We start from the raw sequence: 15,544 nt of genomic DNA, 5'->3' as shown, positions 1-15,544 counted from the left end.
GCCGTCGCTCCGCGGTCGCTGCTGCTCGCCGCCGACTTCAGGGGGGCGCAGAGTCTGCCTGTTCCAGGGAGGACGCAGGTGAGGAACCGTAGGGCTGCCAGGGCGGACACCGGAGGCTGGGGGAGTGGCACCTGGGGCCGAGCGGAGACCCGAGGGCTGCGGGATTCAGGGGCGGAGACGGCGACTGGGTGCCTGGAATGGAGGCGCGGAATGAGGACCCGGAGAGGATTGGGCTGGAGGGCGAGGGTATGGGCTACTGATGGGAGAGAGACCGGACCCGGAGTCTCAGCCAGAGGGTTCCAAGTGGGGAGGACCAGGCTGAGCCGCAGGGATCGACCTCTGCCCAGAAAAGACCCTTCCCACGCCGATCGCTGCTCCTCACCGGTCAGCAGGCCTCAAGGGTGGCGCCGCTCGTCCCGTCCTCAGCTGCCCGGGCAAAGCGATCCAGGCCCTGACCCACTACTCCCGGACCAATCCGGGTCCGACCCACTTCCGCTTCCTCTGCCTCTGCCTCTGCCTCGGCCTCCGCCTCCTCCGGCTCCCCGCCCTGTCCCCGCTCGCGTCATAGTCCAGAGCACCACAGCCTCTCTACTGCCTCACGGGACTGGTAGTTCGAAACGGTACCGCGACGCTTTATGCTGGAGTGGGAGGTCGACTACAACTCCCAGGGGGCAGCGCGGCCGCATTAGCGGGCACTTCAGTTCCCAGGTCGACCGGGATTCTCGGGCGGAAGTGGCCGGACCGGCGGTCCTAGGAGGCAGAATCGGGTCCCGGAATCTGCACAGTGGAGCCTGCCGTGGGGACGCGCCCAACTCCTCGTACTGCGTCGGGTCGCCATGAAGGACTCGCTGGTGCTGCTGGGCCGTGTCCCGGCGCACCCGGACTCGCGCTGCTGGTTCCTGGCCTGGAACCCCACGGGAACCCTGCTAGCCTCGTGCGGGGGCGACCGTAGAGTCCGCATCTGGGGCACCGAGGGTAAGGCTCGGCCTGGGCGCGCGACCCCGCCGCCGGGCGTTCCGCGTGCGTACTATGCAGGTGCTGTGCTGAGGGTGAGTCCAGGGGTTTTGGGGGGGCGGAGAAGCCACCTCGAGATGGACTTTAGTCACTCCTAGAAAGACTTTTCAGGCAAGTACTAGAAGCCAAAACGTCAGCGGACAGCCTGGAACTGTGGAGGAAATTGTGATAGTTGCTGGGGCAGGAGACCGATTAGAAAAGGGCTGTGAAAAGTAGCCTGCAGAGTAATTTGCGATGACGGTAAAGTTTAAATTTTATTCGGCAGCCTTTGACTGTGTGTGTGTGTGTGTGTGTGCGCGCGCGCGCGAGTACTTTATTGGTTTGAGAGAGGGAGAAACACCAGTGATGAGAACCATTGATCAGTTGCCTTTTGCACGCCCCAAACTAGGGATTGAGCCTGCAACCCAGGCATGTGCCCCAGCCATGGTATTGATCCGTGACCTCCTGGTTCATAGGTGGACTCTCAGCCACGGAGCCACGCTGGCTGGGCAGCCTTTGATCATTTTAAATTAGGTGATGCCTCCAGAGGAAGTAGGTCAGGTACTTCTTCCTAAAAGCATATTGTTAAATGTGCCCATTGAGCTTGGCTTCAGTGTCAGATGACAGTGATAGTGTTTCAGTGTCTTCTTGTGCGCTCAGCCCCAGTGCCTGGCCTGGCCTCTACTTTTAGGTGACAACTGGATCTGCAAATCTGTCCTTTCTGAAGGCCACCAGCGCACTGTGCGGAAGGTGGCCTGGTCTCCCTGCGGCAATTACCTGGCCTCTGCCAGTTTTGATGCCACCACTTGTATTTGGAAGAAGAATCAGGATGACTTTGAGGTAACCAGACTGGATGGGACCAGGATCATTGCAATTTGCTCCCCAGAACTGGTTCAGGAACTTGAACCAACCTGGGCCAATGGTCTATCCAAGGGTCTTAAATGCCATTGATGCTTGTCCCTCTTCCCTTCTCACAGTGTGTGACCACTCTGGAAGGACATGAAAATGAGGTCAAGTCAGTGGCCTGGGCCCCATCTGGCAACCTCCTTGCTACCTGCAGCCGAGATAAGAGTGTGTGGGTCTGGGAAGGTGAGTCTAGGTCCCTCCTGGTGCAGTTGGGAGCCAGCAGACAGATAATCTGCTACGTGACCCTCACAAGGTCAGCTTGTGGGCTCCTGTTTGTTTTCCCACAGTTGACGAAGAAGATGAGTATGAATGTGTCAGTGTCCTCAATTCCCATACGCAGGATGTCAAGCATGTGGTCTGGCACCCAAGCCAGGAGGTAACAGTCTGGCAAAGTATCTCGGTGGGAAGGAATTCAGGTATGGAGGGGGTGCCCAGCCCCCCTCTGCTTGTCAGCCTCAGCTGGCTTTCAAAGAGATCACTACCTGTGGCCAAAAGACATTTGTCCCCGTTATAAAGAAGCTCCCTGGGACTGTCCTGTCCTAGCAGGGGGAGGTATTGGAGCCACAGGCACTTCCTGGGCCGTAAGTGCTGTGCTTTCCCCATGTCCCCAGCTGTTAGCCTCTGCCAGCTATGATGACACGGTGAAGCTATACCGGGAGGAAGAGGACGACTGGGTGTGCTGTGCCACCCTTGAGGGTCATGAATCCACCGTGTGGAGCTTGGCCTTTGACCCCAGTGGCCAGCGTCTGGCGTCTTGCAGTGATGACCGTACCGTGCGCATCTGGCGCCAGTACCTACCAGGCAATGAGCAAGGTGAGGGGCCAGGCACAGAGCTAAGAAGACTCCTCTCTAAGAGGTTGACAGTCTGGCTGAGACCCAGATGAAGCACAGCAAACGGGTAGAAGGGGAGACATGCCATGAGAGAGCACCGGAGATGGAAGAAGCAGGGAAGGCTACGTAGAAGGGCTGTTTCATCGGAACTTGAAAGGATGTGTAGGATTTTACAAGAAGAGAACTCTGGGTGAGAACAGAACAGCATGAGCAAAGGCATTAAAGATGGGAAAGCCTAGATCTCACAGGAGCAGTGCTTCCTTTAGGTGAAGCATGAGGTGTATAAAGGGTTTGGGGGGAAATAAGGTGGGTTGGGCTGGCTGGTGGGTGGCCTTCAAAGGCAGACTAACCAGTCTGCAACAAAAGTTTTTTTTAGAGAACAGCACATTTCCTTCTCAGAATTCTGAAAAAAATACCAGTCTGGCCATAGTATGTGAGGCAGAGCCATGAGAGTGGGGACAGAGAAATGAAGATGGGGACTCATGATTGAGGGTGAGGGTAAGCAAGGGCAAATTAGAATCTCTGCAGTGAGGCATTTAGACCCCTGAGGTGCCTGGGACACAGATGTGCCTTGGACTCAAGAGAAGTCTGTCATGCAGGGGTGGCGTGCAGCGGCTCTGACCCCAGCTGGAAATGTATCTGCACTTTGTCAGGCTTCCACTCCAGGACCATCTACGACATTGCTTGGTAATGCCTCCATCTCGCTTCCCCATCTCCACTCCGCTCCCCAATTTGGAGACATTTTAGAGAACTCAGACCATGTGCTGCTCTCTGCCCCCTTTGGTAGTTCTAGCCCTAAGAATCTATCCCTAGATAATGAAATCTAATCCTAAATAATGAAGAGTTGATGTGCCTCTAAGCTTTATTTACATTAACAAACATTTGGGAGTAACAAAAACAGGCTTAAGTGTGGTAAAATTCAATGGCCTGATATACTACTTTTAAAAAATGATTAAGCAAAGTTCATGATGACAAAGGAAATTGCTTATGCAAAGTGACCAAAGTGTAATTCAGTATCTTACTTAGTTTTTTAGGTTAATTGTATTGGGGGAAACCTGGATGGCAGCACTTGAATGCTTAGTGGGTGATGTCTGTGGCTATACATTAATTAGGGGAACTCTTCAATAAGACACGCTAGCTGAAGCCAGACGTTTGGGAAGAAGCCAGCCAGGGCCTATAAAATCAGCATCCTCTACTAACCTGCTGGGCTGGGGAGGGAGGGGCCACCAGCACAATCACTGATGCATGTGTTCCTCCCAGGTGTTCGCTGACAGGGGCCCTGGCTACAGCTTGTGGGGACGATGCCATCCGAGTGTTTGAGGAGGACCCCGGCTCAGATCCGCAGCAGCCCACCTTCTCCCTGACAGCGCACTTGCCTCAGGCCCACTCCCAGGATGTCAACTGTGTAGCCTGGAACCCCAAGGAGCGGGGGCTTCTGGCCTCCTGCAGTGATGATGGGGAGATGGCCTTCTGGAAGTATCAGCGGCTTGACGGCCTCTGAGCCACCTTGACTTTGGACGGAATTATGGTTCCCCCCAAAATGTCATTAAGACTTTTCTAGCCCAAGAAGACCTGGAAGAGCAGCCTGGCCTTCCTTTAACTTGGCTCTCCCGTTCAGATCTGGGTAGACGTGCGGAGCCATATGACTACTCACTCCTTCCCACGTTGACATGGGCCCTTGGTGAAGAACTGTGGAAGAACAGTACCTTGTAGTTATGCCACGGATTTTGCTTCCCTTCAGGACACAGTGCTAAAGTTTGCGGGGTGAATATACTACTTATAATCACCATGTTTATATATCAGAGGCACATATCTCAGACCTTTCTGAAATTATAAGCCTTATAGAAATAATCCATCTGAGTCCCAAGTCCTATGTATATTATTAGGACATTCATAATTTAAAACATTTCCATGGTGAATCCCTTTCTGAAATAGGTCCTGCCTTCCTGATTTCTGACGAAGTCCTTGCATTTAAGACATTCACTCAGTACTGAAGATTTTCTGATGTAGGCTAGTTTAGAGTAAGACATCTCTGCTTTCCCTTAGGAACCTTTGTGTATTTTCTATGCCTTCCGGGGAATGCCAAAAAAATAGGGAAGGGTGTGACATCTAAAAGGGAGAATTATTATTGGCCATAGGCCATGCATTCTCAATGGGGCTGAAAATTGGCTCTTCGATGAAGGACAGAAAAATCTTATAGACAATGATTTGTGGTCTTCTAAAGGACTTTAGTACACAACATGCAGTGTATCTATGGTATTAAATTTTCATGGTGAAGGCAAGTAGGCAAAAGATGTCTGATATAGCCCTGCTGGTTGCTCAGTGGTTAGAGCGTCAGCCTATGAACTACAGACCACTGGTGGTCCGTGAGGTCCAAAAGGTTGGCGACCACTGGACTAAAAGGTCCCAGGTTCTATTCCAGGGGTGGGCAAACTTTTTGACTCGAGGGCCACAATGGGTTCTTAAACTGGACCGGAGGGCCGGAACAAAAGCATGGATGGAGTGTTTGTGTGAACTAATATAAATTCAAAGTAAACATTACATAAAAGGGTACAGTCTTTTTTTTCAATAGTTTTATTCATTTCAAATGGGCCGGATCCGGCCCATGGGCCGTAGTTTGCCCACGGCTGTTCTATTCCCAGCCAAGGGCACATACTTGGGTTACAAGTTCTCCAGCCTTGGTAGGAGCACGTATGGGAGACAACCAACCAATGTGTCTCACGTCGATGTTTCTCTCCCCTTCTTCCTCCTTTCCACTCTCTAAAAAACGATGGAAAAAATATCCTTGGATGAGGATTTTTTTTTTTTAAATATATTTTATTGATTTTTCACAGAGAGGAAGGGAGAGAGATAGAGAGTTAGAAACATCGATGAGAGAGAGACATCGATCAGCTGCCTCCTGCACACCTCCCACTGGAGATGTGCCCGCAACCCAGGTACATGCCCTTGACCGGAATTGAACCCGGGACCTTTCAGTCCGCAGGCTGACGCTCTATCCACTGAGCCAAACCGGTTTTGGCTGGATGAGGATTTTTTAAAAAAATAGATGTCTGATACAGCTCTTGAAGAGGGTGATGAAAAAAAGGTGGTGAATACTGCCATGGGCGATCAGTTCTGTCATCTCAAGTTCTTTTGTCATTTCCATATGGGTTTTGACTTGAGGACAGTTCCCCAAAGCTATAGCCTTCATTAATTTTTTACACAACAGAAATACTGACAGACTCAAGTGGCAGACAGAGCAGTACCAACCCAAGCGCCTGGAGGTTGTGTCCGAGAGGTCAGCTGTTGGCATGTTGGCAGGAACCACGGCAGTGGCACCAACTAGTAGTTATAGTTTGGGGTTTTCTTTCTCTCTCTTTTTTTTTTAAATCATCATCTGAGGATATTTTTCCCATTATTTTTTTAGCAAGAATGGGAGTGGGAGAGAGAGAGAAACATCAATATGAGAGACACATTGGTTGCCTCCTGTGTGCGCTCCGACCAACTAGGGCCAGGGATGGAACCTGCAACCCAGGTACATGCCCTTGACCAGAATCGAACCTGTGACCATTTGGTGTGTGGGTTGGAGGTCTAACCACTGAGTATACCAGCCAGGGCTGTAGTAGTCTTCAGTGCCTTGCCCTCACAGCAGTATTGTCAACTTCACTTAGAAATGTCCTTCAAGAACAAATACAGGCTATAAGATCTTGACCCTTGGGAAACGATGGCAATGGCAGCATGCAGAAGCACAGAGGTCTGTCTTAAGGAAAAGCAGATGTGTAGCTGAGCGAGCTATGTATCATTTTTACTTAAAAGAAGTAGCAAATTGTGGTATCAAAATTTGGCTACTTGGCCTATGATTTCTAGGAAATGAAAGCCTTTCACTTCAAGGGCAACTGATAGCATTGCCAATGATCAAGCTTTCAAGCAAAAATTTGAATTTTGGAAAACTTGCATAGCCACCATGAGCTTGCCATCTTCCCAATTCTTACTCTCCTGATGAGACTGGTAGTGATACCAACAAATGTGACTTGTAGGATGAAATATGTTGACATATGTCTGCCTGATTAAGTGAATCAGCATTTTCCAAATGATTAATGCATGATGTTACAGAATCACTCATGGGTAAGAGGTAAGAGAGACTGTAGGTCTTAACATAACGGTACAAGAAGCTCATTGGTAAGGTTTCAGACTCCACATTGCATCTAAGAAACTATCACTTACAGAGTCTCACTGTAGCATTGAATAGCCACAACTTCCTGAAATGGCTATAAAAACTTCAACTGCTTATGTGTATAGTCAGCTTTACTTCAATTTAAATAACACACAATTGACGCAACTACAAGAATCCTTGTCTTCTATTTAATCAGAGGAATGAGATTTTTAAAAGTGTCACAGGTCACTCTTTACCCTGGATTTGCTTTGGAAGTAATGTTTTTATTGATTTTAGAGAGGGAGAGAAAAACATCAGTCGGATACCTCCCTGTAGCACCCTCACCAGGAACTAACCCACAAGCTAGTATGTACCCTGACCAGGAATCAAACCAGTGACACGCACGGGATGATGCTCAACCTCAAACAGCCACACTGGCCAGGACTTTTTTTTTTTTTTTTTTTTAATATATTTTATTGAGTTTTTACAGAGAGGAAAGGAGAGAGATAGAGAGTCAGAAACATCGATGAGAGAGGAACATCGATCAGCTGCCTCCTGCACATCTCCCACTGGGGATGTGCCCACAACCAAGGTACATGCCCTTGACCGGAATCGAACCTGGGACCTTTCAGTCTGCAGGCCGACGCTCTATCCACTGAGCCAAACCGGTTTCGGCAGGACTTTTTATTTTTAATATAGTAAATACCAGTGGATAACCTCTGGGGTTCTTAATTTTTATAGTGTAAAGGGTTCCCAAGATCTAAGGAAAATATCCTTGAGAATCATCTAATGTTATACAGTTATTCCTCAAGAGCAGAAGGCAAGAATTTGGAGTAGAAAGCTTGTAGATCTGGAACACAGTATCAGTGTACCCAGTTGGTACATTTCAGTCCCTCCTGTGCTGCCTCCTTGGGGGACGGCGGGGAGAGAGTCTACAGATCTTGAGAAATTTCTAACCTTGGATCTGCCCCTGCAGCTGTGTTAGTTCCTGCAGTGATGGTGATATCCGGGTAGCAAGAGATGGGGGCAGGTATACTGACCAAAGAGAAGTTACCTAACCCCTCCTCCACACTGGCTGAAATGGCTGCCTGTGACAGCCCAACAAACAGCCTTGTCCTCCAGAAGTATTCCTTCTAAGCGAGTTCAGTGGTTAAAAAAATAAATATTTTTGGCCATGGGGCCTTAGGTTAGCAAAAGGAAATTTAATTTGGAATCACTGGAACAACAAATGGTTTCTTCAACTTGTTTTATTAGAATGATTGTGTAATCAAAGAACTACCAAGAACATGCATAAAAATGCTGTACAGTTTATGCTTAACAGCTACACAACACCTGCAGACACTGGATCCAAAGTTTGGATGGCAAGGTAGCAAGTGGAAAACTGGAGGTGGGCTGGGACGGCACCTGCACTGACTGCCAGTTCTCCCAGCCAACAGACCTGGTCTCCATAGCTGTGATCCCGTTCAAATGTACAAGTTTCAACTCTATGCAAAGGCAAAGGCCTCTGCACTCAATCCGAGTCGCTGTCTGTCTCAGCTTCTTTCACATCCACACTGAATTTGTATTCCTGGTCACATCCCATGTAAGCATCACTCATGAAGTACAGAGTGTAGTTGTGGGCACCAGTGGCCGGGGCTACAAAGTCAAGCTTCACCTAGAGAGAGCAGGCAGGAATCAGGGTGAGCAGGACACAGGGAGAGTGCTCCCGCCTGCCTGTCTATCTCAGAACAATTCCTGGGCCAGTGGACACTCACCTTGGCCTTCTGCTGCAGGGTCAGCCTCTTGATGGAGATGAGGCTATTGGACTTGGCATCTCCGATCACCACCCACCAGCCCTCTTCACGTTTCTGCAGTGACCAAAAGCCAAGAATTTCAGCACATAAAAGTTGACAGCTATGCAATACTTTGAACAATAAAGACTTTAAAAAATAAAATAAAGTGAAACTTGACAGCCAAGAGACCATGAGAATGGTTACAAAAGTAGGAAGACAAAAACCAGATAGAAAACTTTCTAAAATCTCCTCATGAAATATAATTTGATAAAACAGTTCATTTGCCCTAGCCGGCTTGGCTCAGTGGATAGAGCGTCAGCCTGCGGACTGAAGGGTCCCAGGTTCGATTCCAGCCAAGGGCACATGCCTGGGTTGCGGGCTCGTTCCCTAGTGGGGGGGAGGGGTGCTGGAGGCAGCCAATCAATGATTCTCTCTAATCATTGATATTTCTATCTCCTTCTCCCTTCTCTGAAATCAATAAAGAAATATATTAAACACACACACACACACACACAAAAACTGAGTTCATTTGAGATACCTTGTAACAGTTTCAAAATCTAAGTAGCAAATGGACTCATTTTTTTGGTTCTGGCCCTTCTCCATTCAGTACTTGCCCTGCATCCAAGATTCCAGTGTCAGAGATCGAGACTCTCTGGCCTGGCAGCTTTGAGCCCTTCAGACACCCCTTTAAGGCACATGTGCCACACTGACTGATACATAAATGGGGAGAGGAGCCTGCCGCAAAGAGCATCTATCAAGACACCTGCTGCCACTCCACTGTGAGAAAGCGCAAGAATTCCAGATCCCAGCATCATCCCTCAGCATATTAAACCAGTTTGTAAAATTAAACTTAGTATATCTGGTTTCTGCTTTTAATCTTTAAAAGCATATCCTGTCCTGACCAGTTTGGCTCAGTGGATTAGAGCGTCGGCCTGCGAACTGAAGGGTCCCAGGTTTGATTCTGGTCAAGGGCATGTACCTTGGTTGCAGGCACTTCCCCAGTAGGGGGTGTGCAGGAGGCAGCTGATCGATGTTTCTCTCTCATCGATGTTTCTAACTCTCTGCCTCTCTCCATTCCTCTCTATGAAAAATCAATAAAATGTATTTTAAAAAACACAAACACATCCTAGCCCTAGCTGGTTTGGTTCAGTGGTTTTGCCTGCAAACTAGGGTCCTGGGTTCAATTCTGGTCAAGGGCACATGCCCAGGTTGTGGGCTCGATCCCTCCTAGTAGGGGGCGTGCGGGAGGCAGCCAATCAAAGATTCTTTCTCATCACTGATGTTTCTGTCTCTCCCTCTCCCTTCCTCTCTAAAATCAATTAAAACAAACACACATCCTGGAACCATTTAATTTAAGGTTAAAGACAAATATGTTTTAACAATCACAGATTGGCAAGACTGTTCAACTGGTATTTTTAACAACGACCAGTCATCTTAACTGTCTTAAGGCAAAAAAACATCAACGGCCCTAGCAATTTGGCTCAGTGGATAGAGCATTGGCCTACGGACTGAAGGGTCCCAGGTTCCATTCCAGTTAAGGGCACATATCATGGTTGGGGCGTGTGCAGGAAGCAACCAATCAATATGTCCCTCTCACTACGGACTGAATGTCTCTCCCCCTCAAAAAAACAAAACAAAACAAAAAAAAACATGTCCCCATTAATTCTCAGTATATGCTTCATGACTTCATCATTACTCTAAACGTCTCTCCCCAGTGACAGTGCACCCTTGTACTCTGACTCTACCAGTGGACAAATGGCCTCCAGTAGACATCTGGAAAAGCCAGCTACCAGGACATACCTGTGGGAAGAGAGGTGCAATCACGGGACCTGTGACTTCCTCCTCTCGCTCCAGCTGTACCAGCACCACAACCGGCCCACCACTGGTGGGGAGAAAAGCAGGGTAGCACATCAGCACCAGGACAGTGGAATCACAGCACATCAGCAGTAACCCCAGGGCAGGGCACCTGGCCCTCTGACTCACCTGCGGATGCCGTCCTTATCCACCACCTCGTAAGAGAGCTCAATATTAGGGTAGCGGTTGCAGAAGCGGGCCACGTCTGCCATCTGGCCATCAGACAGCTGAAGCAGCGCATTTCGCTCTTCATCCTCCATCTCCATGATGTCAAAAACACTCTCCACTCCCTGCAGTGGGCACCCAGAGGTCGGGAAGAGAGAACACTTGCTAACAACAAATGAAATGGCTCCAAGTGGCTAATTCCCATCCTACCCTATCAGACACCTACAGACACGGCTTCACAGAGCACAGACGCATGCGTCAGGCTCTCTAGCATCTCAGTGAATAGCACCTTCAGAGAAACCAGACAGAACTAGAAGTCTCCCCTCCTGTGACTCACTGCCTCACCCCAAGTCCAGGACACTCAGCTCTCAGTCTCACCTTGTCTGTGCAGCGTTTGATGTGCTCTGAGGTGAAGTGTGGCAGCTGCTTCAGGTATGAGTCCTTGGACCACATGGCTTGGGTGACCATCTGGGCCAGTTCCATGGCTGCCAGAGCAGGACTGAGCCACCCATTGCTGGAGAGGACATCTACACAGGCCTGGATGAGCCGGATCGCCTGCATAGGGGAGGAGCACGAGAGCAGGTAGGGTTGAAACTGCTACTTCACAGGCCCCTACGGGTCCTCCCGACCACACCCACACGGCACTGAGTCTACCTTGCTAAGGATCTCCTCGGTATCCGACTGCAGCTCAGCACTCAGCTGCATGCGGGACAGGTGAGCCTGCAGGAGCAGGTTGGTCTTGACATGTGGGTCATTAAACTTAGGGTTGTTCAGCTTGTGCGGGACCTTCTGAGCCAACTGGAAAGCACAAGAAAAATAGCCGGTGATGAACAAGCGACCCAGCCCGAGACCAGCTCTCAGGCCCAAGGCACCATCCATCCCAAGCTCACAACCCCTCAAAACTCAGAGGGTGGCGGTGGAGGTGGGTGACAGGGGTGTGGTGGGATTTTCCTGTGTTGACAGATCTGTGTGCTCTGGGCACATGGGCCCTTCTCCTGAAGCCAAGGTGTCCTCACCTGCCGCAGGAGGTTGTCCTCATGGTGCCGGATGGGGATGTTCTCGTACTCAGCCGCGTTGGAGATGATCTCGATGAGCCCCCGCACCTTGGTCTTGGCATTCAGGGACATGCTGAAGAGCTCTGACAGACACAGATTTGGGAAGAGTCAGAAGCAGCAGAAAGGAGCAGGGAAGAGAGTTCACTGCCTGGGCACTTCTGCCCTGGCCTGCAGTACATCCCTCTAACAGACTCTGGCACTAGAAGCCTGTCATCTCCTCCCGGGGAGCTGCACCCCTTCGGAGCGGGGCTCCCCACAGACAGCAGCTTTCCCGACCCCTCACCTATGGTTGTGTAGTTGATGTAATAGTAGGCGGCGATCATGCCCAGGTTCAAAGGTGCCACGTCCATCTCGTCCTCTATGCTGATGCACTTGGACTGCTCCAGGTCACTCAGGGTCTGCTCCACCAGCTCCGACAAGTGGTCAGACAGGTGGCGGTGGGAGATGCCTGTGAAGGAGAGTGGTTGGTGAGGAGTTGCAGGGAGACGGCCAGCGAGGGCTGAGAAAACCACAGAAGCACAGTGTGCTCCAAGGTGTGCTGACCCTGCAGGTTGTAGTAGTTGGGGTTCTGTGTCATGCGGCGGTACAGAAAGGTCCAGGTGAGGTAGTCCACGGCGTCCTGCTTGTTCTCAATGGTCTTGGTGACAATCTCAGCGTTGAAGTGGTCATGCATGCAGTGGTCCAGGTGAGACTCCACTGGCAAGGGCTCGTATAAGAACTTCTTGAAGAAATCCTGTGGGTTGGGGAGGGGAGATAATACTAGTCAATGACACCCTGGTCACAAAGAAGAGAGGGACCTTGTGTGACAGACACAGCCAACAACAAAATGGAGGAAAGCAGCTGCAAACAAGTAAACTAAGTCCGCACAGGAATGTTTGCCTGTTCCCACTGGCATCAGCCGTTACTCTCACAACGGGACAGGGATACACAGAGTTGTGCAAGCTGAGCAGCACAGGAGGAAGAGGAAGATGGAACCAGCCAGACGAAGACCAAGGACACAAGAGCTCCAAAAACAAAAGGCTACAAAATTCTTTGGGGCTGAAAGGCTTATAACAAAGCAAGGTGGGCAATAACAGAAGCAGCTGACAGAAAGAATGGAGTAACTAAAACCTCCATGAGAAGAGGAAAGCCTGTGTTCAGAGGCCAGGACTGACCTTTTTGGAGCCCTGGCACATGATGACACAGCGCCCCTCGTCATCCTGCAGAGGTCGGTTGGCATGCCCCACCATCTGAAGTACGTCATAGATGGGGTAGTCCACGTACCTGGTGAGAGAGGGGACAGAGGCAGAGTGCATCAACACAGGGACCTCACAGGAGGCTGTCCCTCCCCGACGTCAGAATAAAATGCAAACATGGGGAGACCTGGGCACATCACAGCAAACACTGGGTCTATGACTTTCTGTGCTGAGGCACCAGTTTCACTTGCAGTTTTCGAGTTGTGACTTTTTTGCTCAGGGTTCTTGATTCAAAGCTACAAACCCATCTAATGGCAAAAGCAAAATAACTTTCTAATGAAAAGATCACATGTGTAAGTCAAGCTGCCCAAACTTAACAGCTGTGTATTTCATAAGTTATCAAGTCACCTGACTTAAGTCCAAGCCTACAAGTAGGTTCAGTCATTAAAAGTAAAACTCATTTCAAAAGCAATCTGCATTTCGGGAAATATTATTACCGAGTTAAATTATTTGAGCTTTTTCTGAGAAAAAGCAAATCATCTACTCCTTGTCACCCCAAGAATACGTGACCTGGACCAAGTCACTTTCCCAACCTACAGAACAGGTTTAACTACATAATCCCTAAGGTTCCTTGTGGCTAAAACTCTCTGGTTCTCCTCTTTTTCTTTTTTAAGAAAGATTTAACAAACTGTTTAATACACTAATGACTACAATCATGTTTCAAATAGATGCTATAAAGCTGTGTTGTATCATGGTCCCTGGTCCTCCTCTTACTGCAGCCCGGAGGATGGCTGTAAGAGCCAATGTAAGCCCATGTTCTGAGACCGAAAACTCTCCCCAAAACTGGGCTGAACTGGAACTCAGCTGGCTGTCGATGGCCCCAACACCTTTCCTCCATAACAGCTAGTTCCTGGATTTGCAGGTGCCCTGTCCATTTTGCGAAAGGCTCCCCTAGCGCCGAGCACAGTGGGACTCACGCGTGAATCTTGCCATTGTAGTACTGGGTGTCCATGATGATCACCAGGTGGGCGGCCACGCTCATGCCCCAGCAGAGACTCCGAGAAGCGACCACCACCTGGATGGCCCCTGCGCAGAGGGGAGGAGAAGACTGAGTGCAGGGCTCCCTAGCTGAGGCAAGTGTTTACCTGGTTTCAGAAACCAGAGCAAAGCTTGCTGGGAACAAAGTCTGATATGACTAAGAAGGCACATGCAGTACTACAGGAGGTGGCTCCTGACAGCGTCACCTGCTTGGGGGACTATCCTAGAGGCAAGGAAGAACCCTGAAACAAGATTCCCAGACCAGGGAAAGCTAGGCTTAGACGCCTGCTTAACTGGCCCTGCTCACTGGGCAGTGCCAACTCAACCATGAGCTGGCTCAGTCTATGGCAACAAAACTTAAGTGTGCCCCAAACCAGACAGACTCAAGGCTTCAATCTGATAAGAAGCGATTCTGGCAGGCCCATCTCCCCTGAAGCTCCACCACTGCCAAAATGGTAATACCATTTACTCATCTCTGAGGTCTAACGACCTTGGTAAGTCTGATGTCCATGGAAAACCAGATATAGAAAACCAGGTTCTGAAATGATATAGCCTTGTGTCTCCTTGTTGTCTCTCTAGTAAGTAGGGATAGCATCTGTCCCACCGATACAACAAGATTATTGGGGGAATTGAATGCAATATCAGGTTCAATAAACAGTGTAGTACTTTGAAAATGACTAGTGCTGCAGGGAACTAGCACCCACACCCTGGAGTTGAAAGCAGACCAGCATGGCCTGATTGGCTCGGTGGTTGACCATTGACCTATGAAACAGGAGGTCACAGTTCGATTCCCGGTCAGGGCACATGCCCGGGTTGTAGGCTTGATCCCCAGTGGCAGGTGGAGGAGGGCATGCAGGAGGCAGCCGATCAATGATTCTCTCATCATTGATGCTTCTCTCTCCTCCTCCTCCTTTCTCTCTGAAATGATTAAAAAAAAGAAAAGAAAGCAGACCACCTACACATCCTGGCAATAATACTCTCACTCTGAGCCACCAGGCTTCTCACCTGAGCTGAAGAGCTGCTCCACCAGGCGCCGCTCCATGGGGCTGAGCCCCTCATGTAGGTAACCCACACCATTCAACAGCGTCTCCCTGAGCGTGTTGTTGCTCAACTTCTCCAGGTACGGAATCAGGTCCTTCTCGGTGCAGTGCAGGAACCTAGGCGGCATCAACACTGGCTCAGTTCGAGAGGTTCCAGCCCCACAAACACCCTCCACTGTGCAGTCACCCGGCCCCTAGCCAGAGGGGGGCTAATCCCACCCTCGTAAACAGGCCGTCCCTTCAGGGTGGGCCAACCTCCCATGACCCAACTTCCCTTGGCCCCACCCACAGAAGCCAGGCCAGACAAGAGGAAGTGGACAGAGCCCAGTCCTGCCCACCTCTGCCGCTGGATGTCCGCTGCACACGTGCTGAGGATGTCGATTGCAGTGAGGCGGGTCTGCTTGCGGGACGGCACAAAAACGATGACAGGCTTCTTGGGCGAGTGCTTGGTGATTGCATGGTACACGGGCTTGGCCATGGACAGCAGGCGAGTCTGTGTGTGGCTGATGTTAAAGCCCTAGGGACCAAGGAAAAGAGAGACAGAGGTCACAAGACCTGGTACTCTGCACAGGACCACGAGGAA

The 15,544-nt window shown here is 50.0% G+C and overlaps 2 protein-coding genes across 2 annotated transcripts in view; one reads left to right on the top strand and one right to left on the bottom strand.

Moving 5' to 3' along the window:
* The first annotated feature begins 715 nt into the window (after positions 1–715).
* CIAO1 (cytosolic iron-sulfur assembly component 1) lies at positions 716–4,603 on the top strand. Its single transcript, XM_006773084.2, has 7 exons — positions 716–975; positions 1,685–1,833; positions 1,971–2,082; positions 2,187–2,275; positions 2,511–2,712; positions 3,330–3,417; positions 3,991–4,603. The coding sequence occupies exons 1-7, from the start codon at positions 837–839 to the stop codon at positions 4,229–4,231; spliced, it is 1,020 nt and encodes a 339-aa protein (XP_006773147.1). The 5' UTR covers positions 716–836; the 3' UTR covers positions 4,232–4,603.
* Positions 4,604–8,091: 3,488 nt separating this feature from the next.
* The window catches only part of SNRNP200 (small nuclear ribonucleoprotein, U5 200kDa subunit), a 35,551-nt gene continuing 28,098 nt past the window's right edge, over positions 8,092–15,544 (bottom strand). The window contains exons 34-46 of the mRNA XM_006773083.2: positions 15,300–15,478; positions 14,927–15,078; positions 13,861–13,969; positions 12,863–12,971; positions 12,252–12,441; positions 11,992–12,156; positions 11,670–11,791; positions 11,308–11,451; positions 11,032–11,208; positions 10,618–10,778; positions 10,435–10,516; positions 8,617–8,709; positions 8,092–8,516 (exon numbers count right to left, since the gene is read on the bottom strand). Coding sequence (XP_006773146.1) covers positions 8,373–8,516; positions 8,617–8,709; positions 10,435–10,516; positions 10,618–10,778; positions 11,032–11,208; positions 11,308–11,451; positions 11,670–11,791; positions 11,992–12,156; positions 12,252–12,441; positions 12,863–12,971; positions 13,861–13,969; positions 14,927–15,078; positions 15,300–15,478 — 1,827 coding nt within the window. The 3' untranslated portion in view covers positions 8,092–8,372. The remainder of the gene's footprint in view (positions 8,517–8,616; positions 8,710–10,434; positions 10,517–10,617; positions 10,779–11,031; positions 11,209–11,307; positions 11,452–11,669; positions 11,792–11,991; positions 12,157–12,251; positions 12,442–12,862; positions 12,972–13,860; positions 13,970–14,926; positions 15,079–15,299; positions 15,479–15,544) is intronic.

This window comes from Myotis davidii, unplaced genomic scaffold (genome assembly GCF_000327345.1).
Source record: "Myotis davidii unplaced genomic scaffold, ASM32734v1 scaffold1065, whole genome shotgun sequence".
Taxonomy (NCBI): domain Eukaryota; kingdom Metazoa; phylum Chordata; class Mammalia; order Chiroptera; family Vespertilionidae; genus Myotis; species Myotis davidii.
This window is presented reverse-complemented; position numbering and strand designations above follow the sequence as displayed.